At 42.8% G+C, this 19,750-nt stretch overlaps 2 protein-coding genes across 7 annotated transcripts; both read right to left on the bottom strand.

Moving 5' to 3' along the window:
* Positions 1–2,393: 2,393 nt before the first annotated feature.
* Positions 2,394–5,515, bottom strand: LOC101156888 (troponin I, fast skeletal muscle). Its single transcript, XM_023955559.1, has 7 exons — positions 5,385–5,515; positions 4,325–4,358; positions 4,135–4,171; positions 3,764–3,892; positions 3,054–3,143; positions 2,798–2,971; positions 2,394–2,720 (listed from the first exon to the last, which is right to left on the bottom strand). The coding sequence occupies exons 2-7, from the start codon at positions 4,330–4,332 to the stop codon at positions 2,643–2,645; spliced, it is 516 nt and encodes a 171-aa protein (XP_023811327.1). The 5' UTR covers positions 4,333–4,358; positions 5,385–5,515; the 3' UTR covers positions 2,394–2,642.
* Positions 5,516–6,178: 663 nt separating this feature from the next.
* Positions 6,179–19,742, bottom strand: LOC101156490 (troponin I, fast skeletal muscle). 6 transcript variants are annotated; one of them, XM_004069371.3, is made up of 11 exons: positions 18,681–19,742; positions 18,553–18,604; positions 15,264–15,408; positions 14,132–14,311; positions 12,929–13,052; positions 12,009–12,044; positions 9,299–9,338; positions 9,104–9,232; positions 8,805–8,894; positions 8,172–8,345; positions 6,179–6,534 (listed from the first exon to the last, which is right to left on the bottom strand). In XM_004069371.3, exons 6-11 carry the CDS (start codon positions 12,014–12,016, stop codon positions 6,457–6,459), a joined length of 519 nt encoding a protein of 172 aa, XP_004069419.1. In that variant the 5' UTR covers positions 12,017–12,044; positions 12,929–13,052; positions 14,132–14,311; positions 15,264–15,408; positions 18,553–18,604; positions 18,681–19,742; the 3' UTR covers positions 6,179–6,456. The 6 variants fall into 6 exon arrangements, with proteins under 6 accessions (XP_004069419.1, XP_020559416.1, XP_023811323.1 ...); XM_020703757.1 differs by lacking the exon at positions 15,264–15,408; XM_023955555.1 differs by lacking the exons at positions 18,553–18,604; positions 18,681–19,742 and having other exon boundaries at positions 12,009–12,041; positions 15,264–17,643.
* Between the last annotated feature and the right edge of the window lie 8 nt (positions 19,743–19,750).

The raw sequence follows: 19,750 nt of genomic DNA, 5'->3' as shown, positions 1-19,750 counted from the left end.
AACTCCCCCTTATACATTTCATAATGAACCTGGAGTTTTGACTTGCGCCACTTTCGCTCAGCTCTGCGGCACTGTTGTTTCTGTGCCCTGACTAGATCATCGTTCCTCCAGGGAGCTTTCTGTCTATGTTTTCTCAATTTAACCTTCATAGGGGCAATGGCATCCAGAACATTCAAGATGCTAGAAGTAACAGAATTCAGCATTTCATCAACATTGGCACCAGAGGCGTTTTCAGGGTTTATCATTTCTACAAACTGTGCCCTAGTGCTCTCATTTATTTGTCTCCTTTGGACAACTGCAGGGCCAGGCGGTGGTTCGGGAGTAACAGACAGGTCAAAGAATACACAGAAATGATCAGAGAGGGCGACATCAACCACACTGACATTGTAAATAGTAACCCCCCTTGTGATGAGCAGGTCCAGAGTGTGCCCTCTGCTGTGGGTGGGGCAATTTACATGCTGAATTAGATCAAAGGTTTCAAGGACAGCATTGAGCTCTTTTGCATTTCTGTCATTGACATTATCAACATGAACATTAAAATCACCTGTAATGACTAGACCATCAAAGTCTGTGCACACAACTGAGAGCATTTCAGTGAAATCATCAATGAAACTTTGGCTGTGCTGAGGAGGTTTGTACATGACTATGCAGAGTAAGGGAGGAGTTTGTTTTAACTCAATCTTAAAGGACACATACTCAAATGATGAAAACACACCAAATGATAGTCTGCGGGTTGCAATATTATCTCTAAACAGTGCAGGAACGCCTCCACCCTTTTTATTTTCTCGTATTTCCGATACATGTTTGTAGTTGGGGGGAGTTGATTCGACTAGAACTATGTTTCCTGTGTTTTTGTCAAGCCATGTTTCAGTTAATAACATAAAATCAAGATTAAAAGAAGAGATAAGATTATTGATTAAAAATGATTTGTTGCATAAAGATCTGACATTGAGTGCAGCAAGTTTGAGCTTAGTTTCCTTGGGACTGGTCGAAACCTTCTTGCTGGGGATATGAACTAGATTTCTTTGATTGGACAGTCTAACTGCCCTTTTTTGCATTCTACGTGGTGCAACTACAGGTATAGCACCAGAAGGAAGCTGTTCATCACAGGGCCCCAGTTTGACATAACCTTTCCTAGGACACTGGGGGCCCGTTTCATCCTAGCTCTGGGGGATAGCACGTCTAGAGGCGCGCAGGGGAGGTCGAGTTGAGGGTAGTTTGGGTGTTGGACCAGGAGGAGCGGGAGCTGGACGGGATTTGGGTGAACGATGGAGGGGGCGTGTTGGAGGGGCTTTGGATGAAGGACGTGTTGGAGGGACTTTGGGTGAAGGATAAGGAGGGAGTGCTGGAGGGGTAGGAGAGCTCCTGTGTGGTGTGAGGCTCACAGGTGTTAGGGGAGCCATCTTAATTCCTGACTTAATGAGGCTATCAAAATGGCTAGGTAGGGCCATGGGTGAAAGTGGGGGGGACGAAAAGGAAAGTGAGTCTTCACTGGGAGTAGATGTAGTCTAAAGACGTGTTAAGGTCTCCCGCAATAATCACAGATTTGTCTGTGTGCTCAGATAGCACAGAGAAGAAGGAATGAAAGAATGACAGATCATCTGCATTGCAAATGCCTGTGTTGGTTTAGGTGAATTTAACTTCCTTATTTATCAGAATTGCTACTCCTCTATGTCTAGAATCATAACAAGCTGAATATACGTTTGGAAAATCTGCTGTGGCCAGGTTATTCACTGATGAACTAGACATATTATTTTCTTGAAGAAACACAAAATCAGTTTTAAGATTTGGTCATTATTTTTCAGTCTTTTCTCTCTAGTTCTGGCTATAACTAGAGAGCTTCCATATAACTAACCTAAGGGTGGACATGCTGTTGTTAAGGTGAATGTTAGATCATGTATATTATTAATTAGTGCAAAAATGAGTATATACATACACATGCAAATGATCCTATGGTTGCTATGTGGCATTATGTGTATTACGCAGTGTCTGTGATATAATATTGGACATGTTAAGTGTCTAAAGTGTGTTTGTTTGTTTTACAAACTTGTAAAACATCTGGTCTCATTGAGTTAGACAAATCTCAGTAATTCCAACTGATACTTTTCCCTTCTGAAGACCACATACTGTTATGTTTCCTTATCAGAGCTGTTCTTAGAGTTGTTGGTTCTCTTATAATTCAAAAATTGCAAATAATTAATAATAATTACATAATAATAATCACATTTTCATGCCTAATGAGCAAACCAGTTCTCTGACTATTTTTGTCATTTGCTTCTATTTTATTAGCTATAAGGAGAAAAACTAACAAAAGACTGAATCTTTCCCCCGCCGTGTCTTCCACAGTATTCTTGTAATATTTGTAAATAACGTGAGAAAACAGACAAAAGTCGGCTTTTTTCTCTCAGATTTGATTTTATTGTGTTTATTGACATTTTCATTTGGTTTAAATGTTTCTGTAGTTGTATCTAGGTGAAGACATTATGTTTGTGTGAACCTTCTGAAACCCTCCACACCTTCTCCTCCTCCCTCCAGACCCCAACAAAGTGCAAAAAACCTTCAGCACTGAGACCTAAAATAATCAACTGCTTTAGCCAACAGCGGAGATAATGGACACAAAGAAACAAACAGCAACAGAGCAGTTAGGAAGACTCGAACATCTTCTTCCTGTCAGCTTTGTCCTCAATGTTCTTACGCCAGTCACCCACAGCTTCTGTTGACTGCAGAAGACAAAAAAAGGTGTATATTCCACAGATTTATTCCAGCTGAGAGACCAAACAGAAAGGCATTTTTTTACCTCCTCTTTGGTCTCCTTCTTGACCTGCTTGAGGTTGGCTCTCAGATCCATGGTCACTGTGTGTTTGGAGCCCAGCAGGGCCTTCAGCATGGTGTCAGCTGACATGCGCACCTTCTTCAGGGCGGGCTTCTTTACTCCTACCAGGTCAACTACTTTGATCTTCAGGTCTTCGATCTGTGAGCAGGACAAAGGGTTGGATCTGCCCTACTTTACAGTTGTCAGTGGGCTGGAGTCTTTGCTCTGAGACAACACGCACCTCTTTGTTAGCTTTGAGCACTTTGGCTTCAGCATCGTACCTGTCTTCATCAATCTTGTCAAGGGCCGAGTGGAGCTTCTTGCAAACTTCCTGAAAATAATAATGTCTCAGTCAGAGGTATTGCTGATCAAAGATGACTAACTTCTGAGAGAACAATGTTCACGGGACAGGAAGCCAGCATGTATATATTTAAACCTGTCACTACATAACTTCACTAAATTCTATGGGGAACAAATTGAATCTCTGCTTGCTTTCCCAATAAACTCCAGTTATTTCAGAAAGCTCTAAGCAGACTGTTGAAGTCCTTTGGGCGTAAATCTGATCAGTTTGTCTATAATCTTGGCATTAAGAAGATACAAAAAAACATTACTTTTAGACTAACTTTGACATTTAATTCAATTCAATTCACTCTTATTCGTATAGCTCAATATTTACAACAAAAGTCGTTTCAGTGGGCTTCATACTGGTAACTGTATAATAAACATGAAAGTCATAGAATTCAATTACTGATTGCTAAACTAAACTAAACAGACTAAACTCATTCGAGACGGTCAGCGTGGGTTCTTCAAAACAAAATGAGCTTTTATTATTTGATATTCTAGGGATGATTTGTATTTTCATGAAAACTGTGAGTAAATCCTACATTAAAGCTCCACGAAGACTATTAGAACTTTTTTGGTACTAGAAATGGTGGTTTTCTTCCTTCTCACCATGAGAGCAGCCTGATCTCCATTCATGTCTGGAGCGGGACAGTGCTCTGCCATGTAAGCTTCCTTGGCTGCCTCAATGTCTGCCTTCTCCTGCTCAAGCATGCCCTGAGCGACTTGAAGGATCAAACTCTGCAGGTGACACAACAAAAGTCATCAGGAGCAAACATTCAGAGGTTTTTGCAATTTGGGAGAGAAAAAGACATTACAACAGATGATAATGTGAAGAACTGAATGAAGGGGTTACAACTTTTTATGCTTTGCTGAAAGAAAGAGTCCATCTAACAATCCACCCTTACAGTGTCTCAAACCTAATCCAACAAGACACACACTACATTTTTAAGGCAATTGTTTGTATTTCTTGAGTTATTCACCTTCAAGTGATGCCTGCGGCTGGAAGTCATCTTCTTACTGTTTGGGAAAATATTCAACCATTAGTGAACCCACATATTTCCTTTTTTTTTTTGGACAGCGGAAAAAAATGCCAATCTTTAACACGTTTTTTTTTGTTACATGTATTTGTCCCTAACATGATAACTTGTTAGTATCGTGCAGCACACTTACTCAGACATGTTGGCAGGTTTCTGTGGCTCACAGCCTAAGTGAAGAAACACAGAAGAACATGGTGAGCGCAGAAGATAGGCCGGCTGAGCACGGATATCGGCATGTTCTTTTGCTCTGCTGGAGATTGATGGACGGGAGATTCTGGAACGAAACTCAATCTGAGGCCACAGCTGAAGATCAGCGATGCTGACTGAAATATGGTGGGGCAGGGGGGCTCAGGTGTCGCTTTTCTGAGTCGCATGACTACATACAGCAAGTCAAAGGCTCATGTAGAAAATTCTTTTGACAGCATCGCTCAATGAAGTTAATTGTAGAAACGTTTTCATGACTGAAGACGAAACTCACAATTCAAGCCAGGATGCTCTAATAAAATATATATATATATATATATATATATATATATATATATATACATATTTCTTAAAACATATTTATACTTAAGGAAAAAAAATTGCAATAATCAGCCTTTCTACACTTTAACCCTATAAATGACACTTCCCTCCAGAAGATATTTCAATTACCGGACTGTGCAGTCAGTCATGCACTGCTTCGGAGAAATTCAACAACAGAGGTAGAGTTATGAATATCAATAGAAGAGTTCCGTAGTAAGTGGATGAATATTGTTATGTAGCAGGAATCTAACATCTCACCCACAGCACATTTAAGAGAGACAAAGTATTTTGTAATCCATTTAAAACTGCTAATGCTGGCTTAATCCCATTTTATCTCGCAAAAACTTCAACTACATTGTCTGATTACGTTTGAATGAAATTGCTGACATGAAAGTACAACTTGTTCCATTGAATTCAGATCATGTTGTACAACACAAAGTGGCACAGGTGGCAGAGATCAAGGATCTTCGTTTCTTACAAAGATAAAGAAAAACTTTTCAGGCTGTCAGGATGGCTCAAAGGTGCAGACATTTGTCCGTCTAATCCAGTTAAAATTTAGAAATGAATTGTGACTCAGCTCTATATTTCTTTATCCTGCCTCGTAAAGGTAAATATGATGTATTTCAAAATGTTTTGAAGACACTGCAGGAAAAACAAGGTTTTCTCACCTGTTGAGAGGAGGAAGAAGGAGGTTTAGACACACTGATGGAAGAAAAGGACACACTGCCAAAGCCACAGAGGGAGAAAAATCAAATAGATATATATGGTGACTGCAGATGTCTCAGCAAAATACCCAGATTCTCTTTAAGGGAATGGATCCCCAGTCAGACCAATGGCCCTGCGAGCTCCTGAAATACACCCAGCCAAGCCCCACTTTGTGAGCTGACCTCCATCTGAGAGCACCAGAAGATGAGCTGCAGGGTTTTTATTGCTCTTTTGCAGCATGTCTTTTTTTCTGTGTAAAACAACATGGGCATTGAGATTAACACATTCCATTTTTGTGGTGGAGACGCATCTTTGGGGTGTTTGAAAAGCTGGAACTCAGCTGTTTTTTTTCCCAAATGTAAAGGAACCAAAGCTTTGGAAATTTAAGAGGCTTGGTGAGAATTTGTTCAGATTCACTAGTAGGCAGTCAGTCGAATCAAAAAGCCTCTGTCTAAGATCTTCGTTTGAACTTTTTTCTCAATTTTAAGTTCTGACTCCTTAGAACTAAGTAAACAAACATTTCCTAGGTAAGAAACTCATTTTCTTGCGAGCTGTCACAAATTCTGTGGCCGGTTAATGCTGCACCACTTCTGTCTTGCCTTAAGCCCCAAAAGACTTTTACATGTATTCATCTACCTGTCATTATTTTGTTTTGTTTACTTATTTGTGACGCGGATGAAGGAACCTTTACTGCAGTTTTCGTCAGTCAGGTGCTCTGTTGGAGACCGTGAGGATATTAACGACAAGGTAGAAGAAATTCATCCCCAAATCAATTGTTTTATTTCTATTGTTTGCATGTTGAAATGTACATAGCGTGATGCTTCTTTAGCACAGGTTTTTGCAGCATGCAACATGATGCTTCTGTTTTTGGGTTCAATGTCTCTCGGGTGACTGCGTCACGAAAACAGCCAAAATCAGAGAGTGGCACTGCGACTCCTGACCCATTTGTCTGTGAGACAGACACAGGCTTTCAGTCACTCAGACCTCAGGTAGAAACATTTCTCCTGCCTTTGTCCTCAGTACTTCACTCAGGGTTTAGGAGGACTCGAACATCTTCTTTCTGTCAGCCTTGTCTTCAATGTTCTTGCGCCAGTCGCCGACTGCCTCTGTGGACTGGAAGGAACAACATTTTTCCATGAGAGTCGCTTTGAAGCAACTTAATCGAACCACAGAAATGTTCCAATTGTATCTTGATAAAATGTTATTGCACTAAACAGGAAACTGCTTTGCATGTATGTATGAAATTTGTATGTATGAAGAACAAAAGTCCTCTTAGCAGATCGCCTGACTGGACAACGTCTCTAAAACACAGTTAAAAAAAAATCTAAAGGGAACACCTAAATAACTAAATGTCATTTCAAGTCAGTCTCACCATTATGACACCTCCAATAAAGAAGTGGTTGTGCAAGTGGTGACCAGAGACAACTTCTCCATCCTTATGCTTTCTGGTTGATGTTTTGGTGACTTTTGAATGCCGACAGTGCTGTCACTCCAGTAGTACCTTGAGGTGGCCCAGGAAGTACAACCCATTTAGGACGGCACATCAATGTGAGCAGTGGCAACAAGGTTTACCGTGTCTGTCAGCGTAGTGTCCAGAGAATAGAGTACAGGCCAGTACATCAGAAAATGTAGAAGAGGAGGGCAACAACCCTTCATCAGGACCACTACCTCCTCCTTTGTGTAAAGAGAAACAGTAGAGGCCTGCAAAATGACCTCCAGGAGGCCACAAATGTACTGTACATGTGTCTGCTTAAACTGTTAGAAACAGACCCCATCAGGGGGGTCTGAGGGCCCAACTTCCACAGGTGGGAGTTGTGCTTACAGCCCAACACTGTGCAAGAAATTTGCCGTTTGCTAAAGAACGCAAAGACTGGCACCCTGTGCTCTTCACAGATGAAAGCCGGTTCACACTGAGCACGTGTGACAGACTTGACAGAGTCTGGAGACGCCGTGGAGAACGTTCTGCTTCCTGCAACATTATCCATCATGACCAGTTTGGCAGTGGGTCAGTAATGGTTTAGAGTGGCATTTCTTTGGAGGGCCGCACAGCTCTCCATGTGCTCACGAGAGGTAGACTGACTGCCATAAGGAACTAAGATAAGATTCTCAGAGCCCTTGTGAGACTGTGTGCTGGTGTGATTGGCCCTGGGTTCTTCCTAAAGCAGGACAATGCTAAACCTCATGTCGCTGGAGTATGTCAGCAGTTTCTGCTAGACAAAGGTATTGATGTGATGGACCGGCCCGCTGTGATGGACCGGCCCGCTTGTTCTCCAGACCTGAATCTAACTGAGCACATCTGGGACATCGTGTCTCGGTCCATCCACCAACGCCAGGTTGCACCACAGACTATGCAGGAGTTGGAGGATGCTTTGGTGCAGGTGTGGGAGGAGATGCCCCAGGAGAACATCCTCAGAGGTACACCCAGACGTTGAGGGAAATCATACGGCCACGTGGAGGCCACACCCACTACTGAACCTCATTTTGACTGTTTCAAAGACATTACATCCAAGTTGGATCAGCCTGTAGTGTTTTTCCATTTTGATTTGATTTGATCCAGACCTGCGTAAGCTAATACATTTTATTTCTATTAATATTTTTTTTGTGGTTGTGTTGTCAGCACATGCAACTATGTAAAGAATAAAAAAGATGATATTTCATTTATTCAGGTATAGGATGTGTTCCCTTCATTTTTTTGAGCAGTGTACCTCCCTTTTAGCTTTTCATGTCTGTGTTACAGCGTCTCTCCTCACCTCCTCTTTGGTCTCCTTCTTGACCTGCTTGAGGTTGGCTCTCAGATCCATGTTGACCGTGTGTTTGGAGCCCAGCAGGGCCTTCAGCATGGCGTCAGCTGACATGCGCACCTTCTTCAGGGCGGGCTTCTTCACTCCGGCCAGCTCGATCACCTTCAGCTTCAGATCCTGGATCTGAGCCACACAGACGATCATTCAGTTGTTGAAATTAATCCTTTCCATCAGATTTGACTTCCTGGTTTGATTCATCTTTGTGTGAATGTGGTGGGAATTTATGTGGAGCCAATAGAAAAACCCTTAAATAATTCTTTGCATTCACACATTTTAAAAACCTTTCATTAGTATATTTGCTAAAAATGTACAAACAATGAAACAACCAACCCAACAACAGTTTCTAACAATTCAATTGAAATGAAATCCTCCCCAGTTACCATCAGTGGGACTTTGTGTGTTTACCCACTAAGCCATTTGTTTTTCAATTCAAAAGACCTAACTGAAGTTTAAAAACTCTTTAAAACAGCAAGCACCTTCATCTGTCAACATTTATTTAGATACAAATATCACTGGAGCTACACTCCAACTCTGCAGGGTTGTTTCTTTGATGAGCAGAACAACGTGTTTGCTGCCTCTCACCTCTTTATCCACCTTCTCCACCTTGGCTGCTGTGTCGTACCTTTCCTCATCGATCTTGTCAATGGCGTGGTGGAGCTTCTTGCAGATCTCCTGTAGATGCACAGAATTTATGAGATTGAAATTGCTTTAGCAGTCTTCTGGGTACAGAGCTGCCTTTTACCTTCAAAGAAAAACAAACTGTGGTTTCCTGTCAAACAGCTCGTCATTAGAGTAGACAAGAAAGCAAATGAATGAAAAACAACCCAGTCATACCACCGTTAGTTAAGCGCATAGAGACACCCAACAGCTTCAGTTCTCACCATGAGGGCAGCCGTGTCTCCGCTGAGGTCGGGTGCAGGGCAGTTCTCAGCTATGTAGGCCTCCTTTGCTACAATAGCATCCTTCTTCTCCTGCTCCAGCCAGCCTGCAGCGATCTGCAGCATCAAGCTCTGCCGGGAGATTCAACTATGAAGAAAACCTGAAGCAGGGCACCAAGCTGAGAGAACTGCTCTCACCTTCAGATGATGCCTGCGGCTGGAGGTCATTTTCTTTCCCCTGTTAGATGACAATTAGAAAGACTGACTGAGTGTCAGTTGTGTCATTTCTTTTGGAATGTTAGCAACTTGAAAATAGCTTTGAATAATTTGAATAAAAGTGTTCATTAAGTACATGGAGTCACATGGCTCTTTCTCTAAACAACTGTTTGCAGACACAATGACCCCACAGGTAACTTTCCTAAGCGAAAACAATCTTTTTTTTGAGAAAACTAAACTTTTTTTCAGAGCCCACAGTTTCTGGTTTTTTGTGGGACCGAAGCTTGTTCCAGTTCTCAAAGGGCAGATGTGGAATAAACCCTGGACGGGTCTCCAGCCCTTCCCGGGGCCACATGCAGAAACAGACCACCACAAAACTCCCACTCACTGCGAAGTGTCAAAGTACTGTATATTGATGAAAATAAGAAAGCCCTGTTGATGTCCCCCGCCTGCGAGTGGCCGGGATATATGGAGAGAAATTAGACTCAGTCGGATTTGTGCGTGCGTAATTCTTGATTTGTGCGTAAATTTGGATTTGTGCGTGATTTGTTACTCACATAATACGTTTTGTGTATAAGTTAAAAAAATATAAAATGAAAAAAATACAAAATGCAATTTACGTATGCACAAATTACAACAAATTACAACAGCTTGAAACTACTTACACACACACACACACATCTTTAAAAAACACGCACAAATCCCTTGTTACGCACACACGAAGCCAAAGTTACGCACGGATCTACCGTGAGACTGTTTTCACGTCTCACAAATTCGTCCGTAAGTGCTGCGTTTAAATACCAGTGGAATGCTCGGTCATTAGAATTTTCCTATCAGCCTTCCCTTCTAAACGTATTTCCTTCAGTGGGTGTAGCAGGGCTTAAAAAAATTGTAAAGGAAAATAAAAATTATTATCGGAGAATATGACGGTCACTTTTAAACGCTAATATATATATTAAAAGCAAATTATTCTCCGAGACACCGAATTGATACAAAATGTGTAACAGGAACGACCACTAGGGGGCACTGTTTTTTTTCTTTCGGAAAATCAAAGGCAGTCAGACCGAGAGAGTCACGGGAAGAATGGCGGCCCATCTCGGTGGTCAGCGCCCCGAAGTAAGTAGCCTCTATGTTCAACACTAACATCTACTGTCTTCATGTATTGATTGAGTCATTGTCTGGATACGTTTAGAAGGGAAGGCTGATAGGAAAATTCTAATGACCGAGCATTCCACTGGTATTTAAACGCAGCACTTACGGACGAATTTGTGAGACGTGAAAACAGTCTCACGGTAGATCCGTGCGTAACTTTGGCTTCGTGTGTGCGTAACAAGGGATTCGTGCGTGTTTTTTAAAGATGTGTGTGTGTAAGTAGTTTCAAGCTGTTGTAATCTTAATTTGTGCATACGTAAATTGCATTTTGTATTTTTTTCATTTTATATTTTTTTAACTTATACACAAAACGTATTATGTGAGTAACAAATTACGCACAAATCCAAATTTATGCACAAATCCTAATTTACGCACGCACAAAGCAAGAATATGCATACACAAATCCTAATTTACGCACAAATCAAGAATTACGCACGCACAAATCCGACTGAGTCTAATTTCTCTCCATAGGGATAGGCTCCAGCAGCCTCTTGATCCCGAATGAATGCATGAATGAATGAATGACAAAGAAAACATCATAAGCTGCGGGAGCTGCAGTGATTGCCCTCACTATGATGCCACCCGCAGCAGCTCCCAGTCTGCCGGGGAGCCAACCGTCGGTGGGCCAGCACAGCGAGCTCTGCTGCCCAGGGCCCGGCAGCCTAGGCGGCGGCGCACGCTAGCTCTGTCAGACCCCGGGTGGCGACGCCTGCTTGTCCTGCTGGACCCCGGGCAGCGCAGCTCGCCATGTTGTCCACCGGGCGGCTGGCTAGCGTAGCGGGCTGGATCGCTCCAGCTCCATGGGCTCTGTCCCACAGGCCCGTCTAGGGTGTATCTCGCCTTTGCCCAACAGTAACCGGTGCAGTCTCCAGCAACCCCGCAGCCCCAGGGGGTTAAGAAAGTGGAAAGTGGCCATATGAATCAAACATTCTCTGGTGACGTCTATGACAAATCCGCTAAATTCATTTTTAGAAAAATGTATAGTGAAAAGAATAATCTAAACAAAACCTGAAATAGCAGGAAGGACACTAGTCTCTTCTGAACAAGACAGCAAGATTTCAGCCCTTTTCCGTGTTTTGTAATGATTCAGTTTTAACATGATTAGGTTTCATTATAACTTGGTTTACATGTTTGTAATCATGTTTTGGTTATGTTTGTTTATGATTTAGTTTCTTCTTTAGATTATCTGAGTTTCCAACTGCTAAATCCTGTATATGGATCATTCACAATGCCTTTTTTAGAGTTGTTCATCCCTTTGGGTTTTTTTAGGGTGTCATACTGAGCTTGTGCAGCTTTTAGCCCAATTTCAATTAGTGGAAATGCTATCTTTTTAGTACAAAGGATTTTTTTCACAAATATAAAAATGACTTCAGAGCATGCACTACATAACAGTCGAAATAATCCTAGACCATGACTAGAAGACTTTAGGAGAAACGTCTAACTGAAAATGACATCACAAACATGCTCTGTCTAACAAGCTTGGAACAATTACTTGTCCCATTCTAGATCCTGTCTTGGTGGGAGGTCCAAGTGTACTTACTCAGACATTTTGGCTGGTCTTGATCGTCACACCCTGCTGGAACAGAAGAAAACAGCTAGTAAATACTGGATACAGCTAAAATTAACCCCACTGACCCTGTTGATCCCATTTCTCCTGTTTTATCGATCTACACTCTTTGACCTCTCGCAAGAAATGTGACACTCTTCACAAAACGGACAAAGTGGCTAATTTTGGGTGAGTGGGGTCAAAGGTTAGGGCGCAACTGTTGCTCCTCTGATGACACCTGGCATGAAATTAAAGTTAGAAGTCAAAAGCCTGAGGACAAACTGCCTGCAGTACGGACACTAAGTATGTAACAGAAAGCATGCAGAGAGAGCAGTTAACACGACTGCAGCAGCCTGCAGGCACCAAACAACAGGTGTGTCCAGAAGCTGCTTCAAATACCAACTAAAACAATCAGACAATTGCTGGAAAAATAAGTCCCGTTACACAGGAACCTCCTTTATCTTTTCCTAGATTAACTTGAAAAAAGGATAACATGTGACAAACCAACCATATGTCACAGACTTATGGGCGAGAAGAAGTGACCTTCTGATTAACCATTTCAACATTAAGGCTCCACATTGCTGAGAATGACCAGAAAGTTAATTACGAAACAGAAGATTCATATGAAAAATACAAAAAGCATTTGGTAGCACATAGGACCTCAGAGCTGCTCTTAAATTGGTGTCGTTTCAGTCAACTTCATAAAGCTGCAAATGACTGTCCAAGTAAGAGTTGCAGAAGAAAAAAAACTTGTATCTCCTAACAAAAACAGCACAGGTGGTCTGATAACTTCTCCTGTGTAGCTGAGCATCCTTAAATGTCTTTTGGTGCGTCAAATCAGTGCTGGGGAGTGCAGAGGACACACCTGCAGCACCATCTCTGAAAGTCCTAAAAAAACTCAAAAAGCACCTCACCTGCACAGAGGAGCTCAGAAGCAGGTTTCAGCTGTTCCCTTACAAGAAGTAGTGAGCTTCAGGATCGACTCTTGCTCAACAAACGTGACAAAGATGAGGACAAGGACCAGAGGGAGGGAAGATCCTGCCAAGTCCCAAATAGTAAAGATTAAACATGGTATATAGGGTGGGAAGTGCTGGCTCAGCTGGAAAGTCAGCTCTTTTTATGGTAACAGAGGCACCTCAGACCAATAGGCCAACAGGCTCCAGAAATACCACATCTCTGAGGAACCTCATAAATTTCAGCAGCAGGAAATTACTATCAATCCCCCCGCAAACACACCCACACATACACACACACACACACACACACACACACACACACACACACACACACACACACACACACACACACACACACACACACACACACACACACACACACACACACACACACACACACACACACACACACACACACACACACACACACACACACACACACACACACACACACACACACACACACGTGAGGAGCTGCAGGGATTTTTGCACAATAATCATGGCGCGAGATCAGTGGTTGATCACGTTCTTTTCCTGAGTCTGGCTCTGCAGGAAGCCTCCATAAATCAGGATCAATTTTTGGATCAAAAAGCGGACATTCTCCTCAGAGGGGATGATGTTGACACTCCTGACTAGTGAGGCCAGGAGTGTAAACCTGCAGATTCAGACATCTAAAAGCCCCTTTCACCAAGAGTTTGAATTTCTTTAAAAATATTCATTTAATATGAGGAACAAAATCAAAAAGTCTTGAAGAAGCAGTAAAAAATTCCAAACACTATAAGAAGTTTTATTTAAGAAGGTATCACGTTAAATCAAGCTTGAACTGATTCTCACAACTTGAAGTAAACATGCAAATTCAATTCAAAGTGAGAGGAAGTTGGTCTGTAAATTTAGAGAATGTGCCAAAAGATAGTACTGAATCCAAAATACTTTGGGAACAAACTTGAACAAAGATGGATTAAAACCATCCTTTGAACCCCATTTATTTGAAGGTTAAGTAACATATATTTTTGGTGGACATCATTTCTACTGCCCTATTAAGGCTAGTAAATTTGAGTTATTACCGTTTAGAAAAGTGCAGATTCTGATTTCAGACTCATCAAACCAATGTCAAGTCAATGTTTGAGAATGAAGAGAAAAATAAAAGAGAACACCACTCACTGTTTGCAGAAGAAAGAGTGCTTTGTTTATGAAGATTATGGAGCTAAGTGAATCCACAGTATGACTCAATGAGCATCTGTAGCATAAGAAGCATGAGTAGCTTCACTTCTCTCCATCTCTTTGGTCTTCTTCTTGGTGTGCTTTAGGTTGGCTCTCGCCCAGCATGGTCTTCAGCTGATCCTGTCATGGTCAGATAAGGAGAGGTGATGGGTGATTGAAAACAAAAGATTTATTTAAATATAAGTCCCCCCCCTCCCCACCCCCCGGCAGGTCAGAGGCCAAAAGGAGTCCAGGTGGAGCGAGGTCAGAACAGGCTGAACAGTTCCAGGTCAGAGCAGACTAAAAAAGGGCAACAAAATGATCCTTTTAGGATATGAGTAGACGGCCAGGGAAGCAAACTCCAATGTGGGCTCCATAGCACTTGAGGTGAACAGACGGACTGGCAGAGAAAAGCTGGTCCTCACTGCTGTTGGGGTGATGAGTTGCAGGTGTGTCAGAATGCCCTGCCTTATTCTGAACACCTGTGGAGGGGAAACAGGGAGAGGGCAAGCATAGCCTTCAACTGATCATTTAGCAGAGCCCTCGGCTGATCCTTCAGCAGGGCCTTCAGCTGATCCTTCAGCAGGGCCTTCAGCTGATCCTTCAGCAGGGCCTTCAGCTGATCCGTCAACAGGGCCTTCAGCTGATCCTTCAACAGGGCCTTCAGCTGATCCTTCAACAGGGCCTTCAGCTGATCCTTCAACAGGGCCTTCAGCTGATCCTTCAACAGGGCCTTCAGCTGATCCTTCAACAGGGCCTTCAGCTGATCCTTCAACAGGGCCTTCAGCTGATCCTTCAACAGGGCCTTCAGCTGATCCTTCAACAGGGCCTTCAGCTGATCCTTCAGCTGATCCTTTGGCAGAGCCCTCGGCTGATCCGTCAACAGGATTTTCAGCTGATACTTCAGCAGGACCTTCAGCTGATCCTTTAGCTGATCCTTTAGCAGAGGCTTCAGCTTGGCTACTGTTATCCTGCTTGAAGTACAGCATAACTAATGGTGTTTTACTTAGGAAAATGTGCTCCTAACAGTTTTATGTTTAATTTATTCCGCTGGCACTTAGAAAAGACAATTTTTTCTTTTGTGTTTTCTTACACATTTTTGACAGTTGTCAGAAGGCCTCCAGGGCCAAACCAGGCTCTGTCCTTTCTCTTCATAGGGGAGGATCATGAGATGTCAGCAAGGGCTGGTCCCAACTTGGAGCCAGTTCTCCTGACAAGTGATGCATCAAAGGCTTTTCCTGATTTGACAAAGAAGGAAGGTTTCAGCCACTTGCTCTGAGTGGTAACACAATCATTCTACTAAAATTTTAAACATAATCTGGGTCCGTCTTCTGCAGGCCTTTGCAGTCACGTCTGTGACAATAGCTCTTCATTATTTTTTACTCTTCTGCCTATTTACAAAGTGCAGATTCATGTTAGCTAAAAGCATGGACTGAAAGGATACAAGATTTCAATTTTTCTACATCAGACTTGTTTGATTTGAGTATACATTAGGAAAGTCACTAAAACAGCTTTTAGGAGTTTAGCAAGTTTTTTTTTTATCTTTCCCTCAAAGAAAAATATTTTTCATAACGTTAATCCATTAAAGAGACCACTAAAAGCTATATATGGTACAGTGCTCATCATAAATGAGTGCACCCCACTACATTTGTCAGAAAACCTTCAATCTTGTTTCAGAATCAACATTCAGAAATACTAGACGACAAAATACATCTACAAGGTCGGTCATTTAATGTAACCAAGATCTGTTCATTTGAACAGACAAAAAAGTGATTTTCTAACATAATAATTTAGGCCAATGTTGCAAAAATTAGTACACCCCAGTCATGGTCTTAGTAGAAAAGCCAAACTTAATACTACAAAATTGTAATTAACATTCAACCACAGGTGAGTCTAATGATTCATTTAGGAGGTGTCCAGCACATAGGGACTAGTCAGCAATGGCGCCCCACAGAAAAGAAAGGTCACAAAATCTGAGAATGGACATCATTTCTTTTTTCAAAAAAAGGTGAGGGTTACAAGAAGATCAGCAAAGCTTTACATATCAGGCAAAATACTACAGAAAAAGAGATCCACTGGGACTACTCAATATTCTGGACTGATGAGACAAATATCACAGTTTTTGGAACCAATGCTTTTAAAACTGTACGGCGTTGTCAAGGTGAGGACAAATGCATGGTAGAGTTCTGATGTGGGCTGCATGAGAGCAGCTGGTGTGTGTGTGTGGGGGGGGGGGGGGTGCATTTCATTGATGGTATGAACTCAACAATGTACGGCTCTATTGAAGGAGAAGATGCTGCCATCACTCTATGCACTTGGTTGTCGAGTACTTTTCCTACAAGGCAATGATCCAATACACACTTCTAAAGCTGCTGCTACATTTCTGAAGAGCAGAATGAAGGTGACTAAAAGTTCAAGTATGTCTCCTGATCTGAACCCAATTGAACACCTGTAAATACTGGAGACCTCCCATTTAACACACTGCCCCCCCACACCACAGTACATAGGTGGGATCGGGGAGGGGCGGCCGGTCTTCATCCGTCTGGTCGTGGTCCTGGGCCTCTCAGGGCAGCCTGGCGAGTGGCCGGGTGCACGGTGCTGGGGGGTCGGCCGGCCAGCGGGTGTTACTGTGTGGCGAAGGGGAGTGGGGGGCAGCCAGAAGAATGTGTTTGTGTAGGTGTGCATGGGAGGGGCTCACCCTTCCTTTTGCAGAGTGGGGAGGACATTGGGAGAGGGGGAGGGGGCAAAGGGAGGAGGGGTTGAGGAAGGTGTTGGGTGAGGGGGGTTGTAGAGGGTAGTGTAGTGTGGGGGGAACTAGGGGTGGAGCTGTGGTTGCGTCGTGATCTTTGGGCTACTTGGGTCGGCTGGCCTGCGGTGACCAAGCTCCGGCTGGGTGGTGGACGGCTCCTGGGCCCTCTAGGTCCTGGCTTCATCATTGGCCCGCGCTAGATGTCCAGCGCCCGGTGTCCGGTGCCTGGTGGCAGGCGCCCAGTGACCCTAATGGCTGCCGCCCAGTACGGCGAAGCCCTTGGTCGCTTATGCTCCCCGGTGCCGGAGGAGCCCCTGTCGGGCAGCCTCCTCTGCACCTGGCTGGGTGGGCGGTCCCTCCCCGCACGGGCTGCATGGGTCCGGGGGGTCTCCCCCTCTCTCCTGGTCTGGCTGGTCGGGCTGGGGAGGATCTGGTTCCCCTTATGATCACATGGTTCACTTTGGCAGCGTGCATGTATCTCCACCCCCACGTGTACATGCACGTGCACACTGCTCCCTGTCTGCTTTATCCCTCCTCCTAACCCACAGTGTATCGATGGACAGAAATTTTCAGCTTATCTTGGTGTCAGAATTTCACTTTGGGATGTAAAATTTTGTCTTTCCAGCAGACCTAGCATAACTGGTTCACAGCTTAAAATCATAATTAATTCAAATTAGCAACTCGGCACTTGTATCCCCTCACTTTCTCTACCTCTCTCTTTTTTTTTTCTTCTACCCCCCCACACACACACTTTCCACAATATATATATATATATATATATATATATATATAATGTACATTTGTAATTAATACGTATTTCAAATACAAAATGTAACAAATAAAAAAAAAAAGAATAAAAACAACAAAAAGGGATTTAAACAAATTTACACCCTGGTTATTTAAAGATACATAACCTCTTTTTGTAAACCTGTCCAACACAAAAGGCCTTCAGCTCTCATCTGTTCGCTCAGTTGTTGGACAGAACAGGTTAAAAAAGAAATAACTAGATGTAGCAGTTTTTATTGGAGGGTGTGTTAATTTTTGCTTCGACCAATTTTGCTTCGACCTTCATTTCATGATATGGAGTTAAAGACGTGTTCAATAAAACTCAACCTTGTGGAAAGTTTGGACATTTTTCTTTTCTTCATTGAGCTTCTGGTTAAATTTGTGCTTTTTAAAGTACTTTGTATGCTGAGCACTGTCTATAAACATGTTTAGTGTTGCAACTTCACATTAGCAAGAAAAGTTAAAGACGTGGCATTTTTAGACTGCACCATAACTATCTTGTTAAGGTTGTCTTGAAAAAAGCCCCAAAAAGTTTAGTTTGACCCAGACACAACACCATGGTTGAATGTTAGATGAGATGCAGAGGTCATACATGGAAAAATGTGTTCTTTAAAAATGAGTACATCCATCCATCCATTTTCTCAACCTGCTTTATCCCTTCAGGATAAAAATGTAAAGCAGAAGAAAAACATGGTTCAAATGTCCCGTCTCAGTGGCTTGAGAGGAAACCATATACTACCCATAAATACACATTTGTTTTGCTGGTATGACGACTAACAAAATGCAGAAAAACTGTTTTTGCTATGCAGGTTTGGAGCAACAGCTGACAAACGTTGGAAAAGTTTACCTTTTCTGTTCCTAATTTTTCCGTGTTTTTTCACTTTGACGATTCAGAGTATCTGAAAAACAGAGACAGGATCTTAACCAGTTATGGGAAAACTACAAAATGGTGCTTTTTAAAAACATCACACTCACCTTTGTGTGACTCAATCAGTCCTTCTCTGTCAGTGGTTTTGCTTTCAGTCAATCTATGGATCATGTTTGGTTTATCTTTAGGCAGCCAGCACTCCAGAGAGCTGCTCTGCTGCCCTCGCCTGGCGGAGGTCTGCAGGGTGATGCAGTTCTGCAGAGAACCACAGCCACCCACAGCCTCCGACGAACATTACAAGTGTTTCCTTTACTCACCGGAAGGTCAGATGACAACACTTGAACACTTCTCATATCCCCGTGATGTTGATGATCTACACATATTTATATTAGTGAAGCTGTGTTTGTTGCGTCCTCCTTGCAAAACACAAAGCTAAAGCAGAAATAGATAGAAATTAGCGGCGGTTAAAATCTGGCATATTTACATTTAAGCTGGTGGTGGCACTCAGAAGCAGTTCAGGCAGCAGTGACACCGCAGATGCACTCCATGCTGCGTTTGCATCTCCGGGACACTCAGTCAGTTTAGAAATTACTGATATTTTTGGAATTCTGAATCAGTGAACAGGCCAGTGATGCTGTTGCCTTTGCTGCAGCTGGTACAGGTGTAAAACGCCAACATTCTCAAGCAAACAATACATCCGTGCTATGCATGTTTAAGTTCTGAATCTGAGTTCCAGCTGAAGCAGAAGGGAACAATGTGCCCACATGCGTAACCTGGTTTCTGAGGAAAACCTGGCTCCTGAAGAAATTAACGTATGAGTTTACTTGAAAAGAAGGAGCATGTTTCCCTGTCTCCATTATCTTCCGTCACTTTTCCTTTACTCGGCAGCTTTTCACATCAAAGTGAGTGTTTGAGTAAGGAAAGCAAGGATGCTGTTTTCTCCGAGCCTGGTTGCAGAAACTAGGTTTTCAGCTTGCATGACATTTAAGAGACTATAGGTGACTCCAGAAGCTGATTCGAACCTTAAGTGCATGTAAAGATTCCTCTGATCATTGAGTCTTGCTCCTCAGTGAAGTGCAAAGCACCACAAAGAGCACAAAAAGGAAATGTTACAGTCTGCCATTTCATTCAAGCCAAAATCCTGCTCAGCACTGTTCAGTAGCATTAGAGGCTTCCT

This window comes from Oryzias latipes, chromosome 6 (genome assembly GCF_002234675.1).
Source record: "Oryzias latipes chromosome 6, ASM223467v1".
NCBI lineage: Eukaryota > Metazoa > Chordata > Actinopteri > Beloniformes > Adrianichthyidae > Oryzias > Oryzias latipes.
Note: the sequence above shows the minus strand (reverse complement) of the source record. Positions and strands in the feature narration are given on the sequence as shown.